Source organism: Emydura macquarii, unplaced genomic scaffold (assembly GCF_026122565.2).
Source record: "Emydura macquarii macquarii isolate MOO-44397 ecotype Brisbane River unplaced genomic scaffold, CSIRO-AGI_Emac_v2 contig_1305, whole genome shotgun sequence".
In the NCBI taxonomy this organism is placed as follows: Eukaryota; Metazoa; Chordata; order Testudines; family Chelidae; genus Emydura; species Emydura macquarii.
The window spans coordinates 943,744-956,669 of record NW_027131442.1 but is presented as its reverse complement, the minus strand read 5'-3'; the positions used below and the strand labels follow the sequence as shown (position 1 = coordinate 956,669).

Genomic DNA, 12,926 nt, shown 5'->3' with positions numbered 1-12,926 from the left:
AGGGCGCGGAGGGAGCCTGGGGAAGGAGGGGGGGGGAGCATAGGACAGAGGGGACGCACCCATTGGCTGGCTCTGGCATTGGCTCCGTTAAAGATTAAGGATGATTGATTCCTGGTGTGATTTCCCGTAAATCAGGGGGAGGGGGGGGGGGGGGTGGCACCAGCTAGGCCAGGGGAGGCACTGAGGGGGATCGTCCAACTCCGTCAAAGGTGCCAGCTGGTAACCAGGGCCTTGGCCCCATCCCTTGTGGGCACAGCCCCCTCCCCCGGGGCAGCTACTGGGGTCCAGGCTGCTGGAACTAGAGGTGCTGGGGGTGCAGAAGTATCTCCTGGCTGGAAGTAGTTTCCATCATATACAGACAGGGTTTACAGTTTTCTTCAATGGCTTTCAGCACCCCCATGATAAAATTTATTCCCACACCACTGCTTGGGTCCCATCTCCAGCGGCGAAGCCCTCTGGACAGTAACTGAGCGTGAGGGGGTTAAACCCCTGTCCTTGCTTTACAGCCATGCATGTGTATTTCAATGCTAGGAGCCCAATTCCTGTTCCCCCAGTGTGGAATGGGGGATCAGGATCAGACCTGGCTCTCACACGAGTGAGCCTTTTCAAAGCCAGGGTTTGTGGACAGGGCAGGAATCTCTTCTGCGCCATCCTCCGACACGCTTCCCTCTTTGCCCGTCACTCCCCACTTCTCCATAGCAGCTCAGCTGCCCAAGAACAAAATGCTGACACAGCATCACAGGAGCAGATCTGATCTTGGGGCATGAGACCTTCCTGCAAATTCCAGGCCTGGGCCTAGTTTCGGTTCTATGTGGATCGTCCCAAAAATGGGTTGCTTGTAAACAAACAGCAGGCCCGAGTCTGTGCTCGCTCCTGGCCCTGATCCAAAGGATGATGAGTTGGTGGGAAGGCTCTGGATCAGATCAGTGTCTCTCCAAAGTCAATCCGGATTGAGCTCAGAATCCAATCTGAGGCTGGATCCTGTGTTTATGCCATGGGTCCGACTTTCCCTGTGCACTTGCTACTTTGACCCTAATATAACTACCCTGATTTTGATGGCCTTTCTTTGGATTTACCCCAGTGCAAGAGGGATAACTACCAGGTTGCCTGGACCAAGCTTTCTGTGGACAGGGTGTTTGTAGACTCAGTCTCTGGAGCTTATGGGGAAAACATCTCAACAATGTAAGAACAGCTTGAAAGCAAGCATGAGTGCGATAAGGATTCTGGCCTTATCTAGACACAAAAGCTGCACCCTGTTAGCCGTCCCTGGATAGTTAAAGGAGTGGCTGCAATTCTATCAGCATTAGGGTGTGTATACCAGTATACTGTGTGTATACTGGTATAAAGGTGCATACACTGGGATAGCTCTTCCTGTATAGGAAGGGGAATAAACTACACTAGTATAAGACACGGTTACACCAGTATAATTGTGTTTACACTAGAGGCTATACTAGTATAACCATAGCAGGAGAAAATCACACCCTTAACTGACAGTTATACCCATGCAAACACAACGCTGTATATATAGCAGGTCTTGTTCAGGAGGGAGACATTAGCACATTAAACCTTGTGGAAGCCTTCAAGAGCTCATAGAGAACCACAAGACATTTTTCTTTGGATCTTGAAATAGTTTGTGAGCACCTGAAATATAAGTCCCCTCATGTCCCCGGTTTTATCTGTATACCTGTCTGATGTCTGTTTCTTCTGGTGAAACTCAGAAAGCCTCGTCGTTTCGTATAAGTGCCCACAGTGGAGTACTGAGGGGAGGGGTGGGGGTGGCAAGACCCCCAGCACTGGCCTGCGTGGGTCACCAGGCCCGCCCTTCACCACGCGCAGGAGGCGGAGGACACAGGAGCTCTGAGGGGCGCCTATCAGTACCTTCTCTCTCCCCCCCACCCCCAATGCATCATGAAGAGCTGTCCCGGCACCCCTCCAGGCCACCCTCCCTCCCCGGGGCAGCTGGGGGGGGACAGCACGGGACCCCTCCTGCCCTGCGTGTGAGGGGAAGAGGAGGTGTGTGGCCTACGGTGTTCCAATTTTGTTCTGAAGAACTTATTTATCAATTGGCTCGCCCTGACAGTCCGTCTCAATCACCGGAGTGAAGCTGAAGCAAAATGGTTGTTATGGAAGTATTTTGTGACTTCAACAACATTTTATTTTATTCCTGGAGAAGACATACTTAAGTCTTTGGCTAAAAGATGCATTAAATGGGCACTGCAGCCATATGTTATTAAGGAGCATCCTTCCATTTCTTCTTCTAAGCATCTTCTCATCTTTGCCACATTTGCAGCATTGAGAGAATAATACCAAACAATGAAAATATTCTCTCTGTGCCTTTAAGACAGTGTCTTAACTAACTCCTCTGTCTTGCTTGGCCCAGCTCCACTACCACATAAGCACAGAACAACAACAATCCTGTCTGACCTCTGTCTTTCTTTGCACATGTGACTTTAGTCTGCTGAGAAACAGAAACTGAAACTGAAAAACCAGAACTTTCAAGAAGCAAGAGTTGCAGTTAGGCTGGACAGACTAGAGTCATTAATTCATGTTTATGAGACTGTAAGTGTAGGTTTAGCATGTTTGTGATGAGATTTAATTGTAACTGTTATTTTTTAAACGAGAGAGAAATTTATTATTTTATTGATGATTTTTAAAAAAATTAAAAAAAATCTGATTTAAATAAAAAAAAGTCCAATTTAAATAAAAAAATCCGATTTTTTTTATTAAAAAAAAATCATTGATTTTTATCCCCCGATAGTAGGGCATGCACATCTGCCTAGACTTTTTGAGGCTCAGAACATCTCTCAATAATCTGATTATTTATCTTCCACTTACAAGATGTACTGATTGGAGCCATTTTTAGTCCTCTTACACCTAAAGCTGTTCCCTTTTTGTGTTTCCATGCTAAATAGCAGAAGTCCTTTTCTGCATAAGCATATATTGCTTTCCACCTCCAATAGCTAGTGGATAGGAAAGGGTCACATTTAAGGGGGGGTAGTGGTGACACAAAAGTAGTGTTCCCCTTCACCTACAGTTAAAGCATATATTGCATTCCACACTTTTCCCAGACAAAATATAAGATGATGGAGGTTCATGTTTTATTTGTGGGAAGAACACAATAAAACTATTACTGCCTTCCTTTCTCTGGTTCCCCTTTCCATATCTTGAGCTGGGAGCTATGGAACCATTTTTTTTAGATTTTCTACATTTTTTATCAGAGAGCTCCAGCTCATAAATAGTGGGACCTGCTTTATTAGGGATGGGTACTGGACCCATCTACCTTGCGCTTAGTGCATGTCCGGTCTCAGAGTAAAACCGGTACATCACTCTTTCTCCTACAGCCCATTCTACTGTCTTCAGGTTGTCCCCTAACTGCTTATCCATTCTCTGGATACTGGCTTTTCGTTGGTGGGCAACACATTTCTGAATCTCAGTAATATTGTCCAACAATTTGCACATGAACTCATGCATTTTGAACCTTGTCTGAAGTGAGTCTGGTGGGACCCCATCTTCCACCCACCATAATTCTGATGTCCTCATTTTCCTCCTGGTGAAAACCTGGTGGGGGGTGAACCCATGAGACCCCATGGTCGATCTATTGGCCATAAGAATGAAGGGCAGTTTAAGGTCCCAGTCCTTGCTGGATGTACACACCAGTTTTCTCAGGTCTGTCTTCAAAGTTCTGTTGGATCATTTGACCAACCTGATGACTGTGGGTGTCCGGCGATGTGCAGTCTTTGCCGAATCCCTAAGGCCTGGCATGGGTTTTTCGTGACCTCCCCGATGAAGCGGGGCCCTGGTCAGAGTCTATACACTCAGGGATGCAATACCTGGAGCATACCTCATTCAGTAGGGTTCTCGCTGTTGTCATGGCCATGTTATTTGAAGTGGCGTAGGCCTCTAGCCACTTGCTAAAGGAGTCGATAATCACCAATATATATATTTCTTTCCTCTTCCCATTTGGGGAAGGGGTCCTATGTAGTCCATCTGGATACGTTTCCAGAGACCCACTATTGCTTGATGTTTCAATGGCCCTTTGATTACCTTACTGTCAGCATTTTTGCTGGTGCAGTTCAAGCATCTGTTTATAAACTGTTCAATGTGTCTTGATATAATTGGGCCACCATACCACTGCCAATAGCGTCTGCAGTGTCTTCTCTTTACCAAAGTGGCCTTGGTGGTGTGCCAGCTGGATCATCTCTTCTCTCAAACAGGTAGGTAGGAAAAGGACTGGAACAACCTCTCTGTTTCTTTCTTTACTGCCAGGACTACTCCCTCTTTGTTCTTGAATACCCTCCCTCCCTGGTATTCCTGTCTGTTGAGGATGTCCTGCACTTCTTTATCTTTCTGTTGGAGCTCAACAATGTCTGAGATGTCATTTCCCTTTCTATGTCTTTGCATACATATGGTAATATTATGTCATTTGATTTTTCCCATATTGTCTCCAGGTCCAAACATGCTGCTTCTTTAGCCAATTTGTCTGTTTGCTGGTTTAGTCTAGAAGCCAACAAGTCCTTTCTCACATGGGCCTCCACTTTGTGTAAGTAAGTGTTGGCAGTACAGTCTTTGGCCACTTTCCATTAGAGTGGATGACTGGTTTCCCATCTCTGGTGGTCATGCGCCGTTCCAATCACACTGGCATCCAGTCAACGAGGGCTCGTAGGACCCCTTCTGAATCTGCCACAATAATTAAATCTTTATATGGGTCAGCTTCTAACACCACAGCCACTACTGCCACCACTTCCATGGCCTACACTGATAGTGGTTTTATTGTTCCTTGCAGCATCTTGTCATTTCCACTTACCGTAGCGTCTGGATGGATACAGACAACAAATAAATGAAGCCTCAACTTTTGCCTCCACGATTTGGGGAAGGGAAAGAATCCCTGGGAGGTGGGATTGTTTAAGGGGGCTACGGCATACAAAGATCTGTGTGACAGGTGGGAGGATTTTGTGGCAGGGAAGCCGCGACCCTCCAAAAAGGAAAGGAAGAGGGCATTGTGGTACGGCTTGAACATGGTTGCCCAAGAGCTAACCACAAGCACTGAGGAGCTGATGAGCCAAATGGACCAGCTCCAGGGGAAAGTATCACAATGGGAGGCTTGGATTGCTGAGTTACAAAAGGAAAAAGAAACCCAGGCAGCTGAGCAATTGAAGAGGGAAGAATGGTAGAGGGTGAAAGACCTTACCCAAGCCACCCAACTCAACAAGTTGGAGGCTCAGGTTTCGGATTTTCCTGTCTTGTTTCTGTAGGCTGTAAGCTGTTTGTGGTAAGGGTTATTTCGCTATATGTGAGTACAGCACCAGGCACGGTGGGGGCCCTGATACCTGATTGGGGTCTTTGCGAGCTCCAGAATAGAAATAATGTACAATAGTGGAAAGTGAAGCTAACCCTTACCACAAACAGCTTACAGGCTAGAGAAACAAGACAGGAAAAGGCTGGGAGGAATGCGGAGGTCTAGCCCATCAATATTTCCTTTCCCTGTGATCACTGAGATCAATGTGGGAAGTCTAGCCCCTTAACACCTCCCATCTCAATGATCTTTGAGATCAAGGGGGAAGTCTAGCCCCTCAACACTAACCATCATTATGGTTCCTAAGAGTAATGAGAGAGGTCTAGCTCCATAACATTTCCCATCTCTGTGATCCCTGAGAGGAATGGGGGAGGTCTAGCTCTTCAATACCCCATCTCTATGATTCCTGAAGAAGAACGAGGGAGGTCTAGCCACTCAACATCCCCACATCTCTGTGATCCCTGAGTAGGGTTGACACCAGTTCAGGTTTTCCCAGGATTGTCCCTTTTTTTGGTAGCTGTCCTGGGAAATCTTTAAGTTTGCCCAGAACATTAAAAGTCCTGGTTTTTCTCAGTTGCATGTTGCCCAGCCTGCTCAGAGATGTGGAATGGCATCTGCACCACAGAAAGATGCTGCTGCAAACCAATGGGCAGCCAAGGCCAGCAGTCAGGTAGCCAATAGGGTGGGCTCCAGGGACAGGGCTAGCTGCAGGGATAGACTCATGGTTGTGGTAAGCAGTGAAAATAGCAGAAAGGCTGGGGTGCTGCAGTGTTGGATTGCCCCTGGATCTGGATTGCCCATGTAGTAAGCAGCAGGGTGCCTGGGAAGTCCAGCAGCAGGGGCTGATGGCCTTGGGCTCAAAGCAGTAGGGAGGTAGAGCATCGGCCCCTGGGCCCGTCCTAGCCAGGAGTCCTGCATATCCCTCCCGCTAGGGAGATTTGTCTCTCTTTTAATTTTTTGTACCTCAGAGGTGGCAACCCTCTGAGATCAGTGGAGGAAGTCTAACGCCTCAAACCCTCCCAACTCTATGACCCCTGAGAATGAGTGGGAGTGTTTTAAGCTCTCAACCCCCCATCTCTGTGACCCCTGAGGAGGCCCGGGGGCACTCTAGCCTCTCAACCCCCCATTTCTATGACCCCTGACCCCCCATTTCTATCTCTGTGACCCCTGGGGAGGCCCCCCTCAACACCCATCTCTGTGACCCCTGAGGAGACCAGGGGGCTCTAGCTCCTCAACCCCCCATCTCTGTGACCCCTGATCTCTCTGTGACCCCCCGGGGGCACTGAGGACCCCTGGCCAGGGGGCACTCTAGCCTCTCAACCCCCCATCTCTGTGACCCCTGAGGAGGCCCGGGGGCACTCTAGCCCCTCAACACCCATCTCTGTGACCCCTGAGGAGGCCCGGGGGCACTCTAGCCCCTCAACACCCATCTCTGTGACCCCTGAGGCGGCCAGGGGGCACTCTAGCCTCTCAACCCCCCATCTCTGTGACCCCTGAGGAGGCCCGGGGGAACTCTAGCCCCTCAACACCCATCTCTGTGACCCCTGAGGAGACCAGGGGGCACCGGTGACCCCTGAGGAGGCCCGGGGGCACTCTAGCCCCTCAACACCCATCTCTGTGACCCCTGAGGAGGAGGGGCGCTAGCCTAGCCTAGCCCAGCCCAGCCCCGCCCCGCCCCGCCTCTGGGTGGGCGGGAGGCTCAGGCGGGCGGGTGGCGGCTCTAGCCCGCCCATGCTCGATGGTGCCCGGCCCCGGGGGCGGCTCTTCTCTAGCCGCCGCCCCCAGCCCGGACTCGCTGCTCGGCGCTGGGCTGGGCCGGCCGGCGGCTGCCTGGGCTCGGGCCGGGAAGATGGCGGCGAGCAGGAGAGTAGGCAAGGTGCGGGGTGCAGGCCGGCCGGGCCAGGGGTCTCTGGCCCCCTCAGCGCCCCCGTTTCGGGGCTTGTCTCCCGGGCTGGGTGCCGGGGAGGGGCGGAGTGGTGGGGGGCTGGGTGAGTTGTGGGGCTGGGGAGAGGCGGGGTGAGTTGGGGTGATGGGGGGCTGGGGAGAGGCAGGGTGGGGGGCTGGGGGAGTTGGGGTGAGGTGGGGTGGGGGGCTGGGGAGAGGCTGGGGGAGTTGGGGTGAGGCGGGGTGGGGGGCTGGGTGAGTTGGAGGGCTGGGGCCTAGGTAAGAGGGGCTGGTTGTCGAGGGGGCAAGGTAGGGCTGTGGTGGGAGCTTTGCATTACTTTCACTTTTGTTTGGGTGCCCCCAGCTAGCCAGGGGGGTGCTGGACCCACCCCGGGTCACTGACAGACACCCCATGGGATGCGGGGCACTCCCAATCCCACAATGGCTCCGAAGGCCCCTTCCCCATGGAATGAGGTTAATCCCTTCGTATGTTGCATTCCCCCCCCCCCCTCGTCCCACCTGCCCCTGCCCTTGGCTTATCACGTGCCTGGAACCGGGGGCAGGATCAAAGGTGCTGCTGTGATATCTGTGTAAAAGGGAGTCACCAGCTCCGGTCTGCATCTGGCCGTCCAACCCCATCCAAGTGGAATAAAACCCAGATTGAAAAATGTGACTTGTATCAAAATCACATCTGGGGGTGGAGTGACCTAAAGAGAAAAGTGGGGCTCTGGGTCCCTCTAGGGTGAGGTTTTGGGGGCTGGCACAGAAGTTCACCCTTTGTGCCCTGGCCAGGCTCAGGGACAAGTGCCCCATGCTGACTCTGGTGGTGCCATAAAGGATCCAGCCCATATAGCATCTTTACAGGGGGCGGATTGCCATGGAGGGGGAGCTGTGCATGGGGCAGGGTGGTGTTTAGGGGTCAAAGCGGGGACACACTGCAGGAGTAAAGGAAGCGGTTACTTTTAGGAGTGACATATAAACATAAGTGCTGGGACCAGGCAAGTACTTTTACTTTCTATGGCTGCCTGGGAAAGTCCCTGGCTGGTTTCTCAGAAACCAGAGGCGAGGATGCATAGGGAGTGTCAGGCGGAGCTGCCTGGGGCCAAGGGAGTGGACTCTCTCCTCTGGAACGACCTGATCTAGGAGACATCCCATCACTCCGAGCAACCAGGCCAGGGGCATGGGGTGGGGAGCCCTAAAATAGGGGAAGGCAGGGGGACTGAGTAACCATAGGGTCCCTCCTGCCTCTGGGAGTTGGGATGCCCATTAGGGGGAAGTGAGCAGCTGGGTTGCTAGCAGCAGGAGGCTCCGCAGTGCTGGACAGACACATTTATTTGCCTTTGGGAGCAGGAAATGAGTTTGTGCGCACACCCCGTTCCTCACCCCACCCCATTTCAATGAGTTTCTGAGAAAGGAGCCTGGGCTGGCTGCAGGGATGGGCAGAGGCCAGCTCAGCACTTGGTTGCTGGGGCCCTGCTGTGGGGAAATAACAGATGAGGGAGGGTGGCTTGCAGTGGTGCCAGCTGTGGGGGCTTGAAGGGTGGGGAAATGTCACCTCGGGGCATTTGGACTTGCTTAGTGCTCCATGGGCCCCAGAGCTGGGGGGCCATGGCTGGATCGCTTTTCAGCAGTAGCCCTATGCTAAATCTGTACGGCTGCTGCCAGAGCATTGCCCTGTCTACGGGGTCTCAACACTGCTCAGTTTTGCCCCAGTCGCCCCTCAGTCCTGACGTTTCAGTGAGTGATGTTGCAACCTGGTGCACAGAGTCACACCACAACTCAGATTTGGCCAGGCCGCCCCTCCGGCAGCTGAGTCAAACAGTGTTGCGACCTGGTGCATGGGAGTCTGTTCGTGTACGGCAGAGTGCAGGGCAGTCTGGGACTCCTGGCAGCACCCGTTTATGCACTCTGTGGGTAAGAGGGGAGACTTCCTGGGCAAAGGAGATCCGGGGTCATAGTCATAGAGTTTAAGGCCAGAAGGGACCACTAGCTCTCCTGTGTATCACAGGCCCCCAGCACCCCGCCCACTAAACCCAACAAGCAAAACGAGATCAAAATATTACAGCCCATAGGAGACTGGACTACTAGGTGCCGCAGGCAGAGAATAGGAGGGACTGAGGTGCGCCAGTGTGTGAGACCCCTGCAATGGCAGGGAAATGATTAAGTGAGATATATCCAGATAATCCTAGCAAACAGCTCTCACCCCGCAGTGCAGAGGAAGGTGAAAAAACCCTAAGGTCATAGCCAGTCTGACCTGAGAGGAAAATTCCTTCCTGAGCCCACCCATGGCATTCAGTTAGTCCCTGAGCACGTGAGCAAGAACCAGTTAGCCAAGCACCTGAGAGGGAAAATGCTTGGTGCTGCCTCAGAGCTCTGGCCCTCCCTGCCCCATCTCCAGCTGTGACCATTCCTGATGTTTCAGAGGAAAAAGACATAAAACCCTTTCCAGAATAGATAACACTGGTGGTAGATATGCCAATGGCCTGTGATGGAAAGTTAGATGTGGTGGGTTCTGAGTTACTACAGAGAATTCTCTCTTGGGTGTCTGGCTGGTGAGTCTTGCCCACATGCTCAGGGTTTAACTGATCGCCACATTTGGGGTCCAGAAGGAATTTTCCCCCAGGGCAGATTGGCAAAGGCTCTGGGTTTTTTTTTTTGTCTTCCTCTGTAGCATGGGACACAATTCACTTGCTGGTGGATTCTCTGTACCTCAAAGTCTTTAAACCATGATTTGAGGACTCTAATAACTCAGTCATAGGTCAGGGGTCTATTACAGGAGTGGGTGGGTGAGGTTCTGTGGCCTGCGTTGGAGGGCAGGAGGTCAGACTAGATGATCACATTGGTCCCTTCTGATCTTAGAGTCTATGAGAATACGTTGAGGGAGAGGTGGAGCCCTTCCTGACCCCTGCCAGAGGCTGGCTGAAACCCTGAAGCATGAAAATTAGGGACATGACATAAACCGGAACTGAGCCCCAGGGCTGCTGAAGTCTGTCCCCACCATCAAAAGACCACTGTCATACAACCACACTCATAAATTTACCCAGTGGAGGGGGTGACAAGTGGGGAACAGAGCACATCCCTGCTTTGGTGGGGGTGTCAGGAACCGAAATCCCCCTTCCTCTCTCCCCAAAGAAAGATCTGAATTGGTGCCACTGGTGGCTTGGCTTGTGCTGCTACATGGGGATTGATGGGATTTGCTGGGGAGATGGGAATCTAAGACCTATTGGAGTGGCAACTCTAGGGAGCACAAGGCTGGGGCCGATTGGGGGGCAGCTCTGAGGTGGGGGTGGCGCGTGGTCTCTGATGGCTCGGCTCTGCCCCACTGCAGGAGCTGGATGAATTGAAGAGGTCTGGGTCCCACTGCTTGAAGGACATTGAGGTGGACGACACCAATGTTCTGCTGTGGAAGGGGCTGCTGTTGCCGGTGAGTGTGGGGACTGGGAGCTGGCGGGGAGACATCAAGGGCTGCATGCCCCCACGGGGTCTGTGCTGGGTTCAGGTGGGGCGATGCCCCAATTCTCCCCAGGGATTAGTGTTTGCTGGCTCTGTAACTTCCTGTCCTCTCTCTCCTACCCTGTGTTCAGGACAATCCTCCGTACAACAAAGGCGCTTTCCGAATCGAGATCAGCTTCCCTGCCGAGTACCCTTTCAAGCCACCTAAGGTGACCTTCAAAACCAAGATCTACCACCCCAACGTGGATGAGAAGGGGCAGGTTTGCCTGCCCATCATCAGCGCTGAGAACTGGAAACCCGCCACCAAGACGGATCAAGGTATCTGCCCCCTCGTGACATATACACACCCCCAGGGAGCTAGTGGGGTGGGTCGTCCAGAAGCACTGGGCCTGTGGGGTCTGGGGTGTGACTGCAGGGGAGAGTGAGGATGGCAGTGTGGGGCCATTGGTGTGCCAGGGCCAGCGTGGGTGGGTGAGGATGGTGGGGTGACTGATGGTGCTGGGGGCTAGCGTGGATGGGTGAGGCTGGCACCCTGTGGGGTGGTAGCTGGTGTCGGGGGGGAAGCATGGATGGGTGAGCCTGGTACCCTGTGGGGCAGTAGCTGGTGCTGGGAGGCAGCGTGGGAGTGTGAGGCTGGTGCTGGGGGACAGCGTGGATGGTATGCTGTGGGACAGCTGGCAGTGCTGGGGCCAGCGTGGGGCAGCAGGCATACCCTGCCCCACTCTGTGCCGCGCTGACCCCCTCCCTGCCCCTCCATGCAGTGATCCAGGCCCTCATCGCGCTGGTGAACAAGCCCGAGCCAGCCCACCCTCTGCGTGCTGACCTGGCTGAGGAGTTCACCCGTGACTACAGTCGGTTCCGTCGCAACGCCGAGGATTACACCCGCAAATTCAGCGAGAAGCGGCCCTGCGAGTGACCCCACCCCTACTCTGGCGCCTCCTTCCTGCTCCTGGTGGAGAGGACTCACTGTCCCAGGCAGGGGTGGGGCATATGCACTTAATGGGTGAGATCTAGTGGGGTGGGTGGGGCCAAGGTGGTCCCTTCCACCATTGCATACTGTCATGGCAATGCACCTCATGGAATTATGGGGCATGTGCCCCACCCCTGCCTGGACTGAGGGGGCACCCAGCACCTCACTGTAGCACTGGTATCACTAGTGGGGGCCCTTCAACCGAGAGGGACCGCTGAAGCCCAGGATGGTGGGGCATTGAAGTGTGGGGAGGGGGTTCCCCCTTCCCAGCACTGATTGACTCCTTTCCTCACCCCATCTTCATTGGGGACTCCCCTGTCCTGCCCCCCAGCCCTGCCAGGAGCAGTTGGGCTGAGAGCTGCTCCCCTGGGCAGCGAGCTTTAAGCCACAAATCCTGTCCTCTATGTTGATCTTGTTTTGGTTTGTCACCTGGCACTTTAAAACCTCAACTGCAAAAATCTGAGGGTGGGGGTTTGGGGGGAGGAGCAGCCCCAAATGCCTTCCCTGCACCCAGCCCTATGCAGACCAAGTGATTACAATGTTGGAGGGAGTATGGAAAAATGCCCACAGGAGCCCTGGAGCTGGGCAGATGAATGGGGCTCCTTGCACGAGGAGAGTTCAGGCTGGAGGGCAATTTGGGTTCAATCCTATGACGACAAATGTTTTTAAAAAGAGTCCTTTTGTTTTTCGGGAGGAGCGGGTTGTGGGTGGGTGTGTGTGTGTGTGTGCGCGCGCGCACGCGTGAAATAACATCCTTTTTCTGGCCAATAAAAATGGACCATTAATCCCTCCGCTCCTATGTGTGCTGGCCTGCGCAGATCCCGTCTCGGCTGATTCCAAGGCAGTTGCCTTCCCCTTTGTGGCCCGTGGCCCGGTGTGGGGCCATTCCCTGGGGACATGTGAATATCTCTAGAGACTCTTCCTCTTTCCTGCTCTCCCTGCCCCATGCACTTCCACTCCCCCACCCTCGATGTGGGATTGGTGCAGATGCCTAAGGATAAACCATTCCTATTTCCCCACGTGTTGGGAGCCAGGCAGGGGCGGAGGGAGGGAGGGCGAGCCAGTCAGCCAGCCCCATAGGCGGGTGTGTCAGAGCCCCCGGCAGCTTGTGCGATCACACTTTGCCGCTTCCCCTACCCACCTTGGTATGGTCCACTCCTCCACTTCCTGTCCTAACCCCAAGTCAGCTCAGCACCCTGACCCTGCACCTCCAGGTCTCTGACGGCCCTTGAAAAACTGGTGCCCTGGAGCCAAGGGAAGTAGCTGCTGTGGGTGCCGCCATCCATCTATGCTCCTGGGGGGCGGGGGGGAACAGCAACGATCTGG

The 12,926-nt window shown here is 53.5% G+C and overlaps 1 protein-coding gene across 1 annotated transcript; it reads left to right on the top strand.

Moving 5' to 3' along the window:
- Positions 1–7,012: 7,012 nt before the first annotated feature.
- On the top strand, positions 7,013–12,867 carry UBE2L6 (ubiquitin conjugating enzyme E2 L6). The gene is made up of 4 exons (XM_067550605.1): positions 7,013–7,169; positions 10,506–10,601; positions 10,762–10,948; positions 11,392–12,867. Exons 1-4 carry the CDS (start codon positions 7,032–7,034, stop codon positions 11,544–11,546), a joined length of 576 nt encoding a protein of 191 aa, XP_067406706.1. The 5' UTR covers positions 7,013–7,031; the 3' UTR covers positions 11,547–12,867.
- The last annotated feature ends 59 nt before the right edge of the window (positions 12,868–12,926 follow it).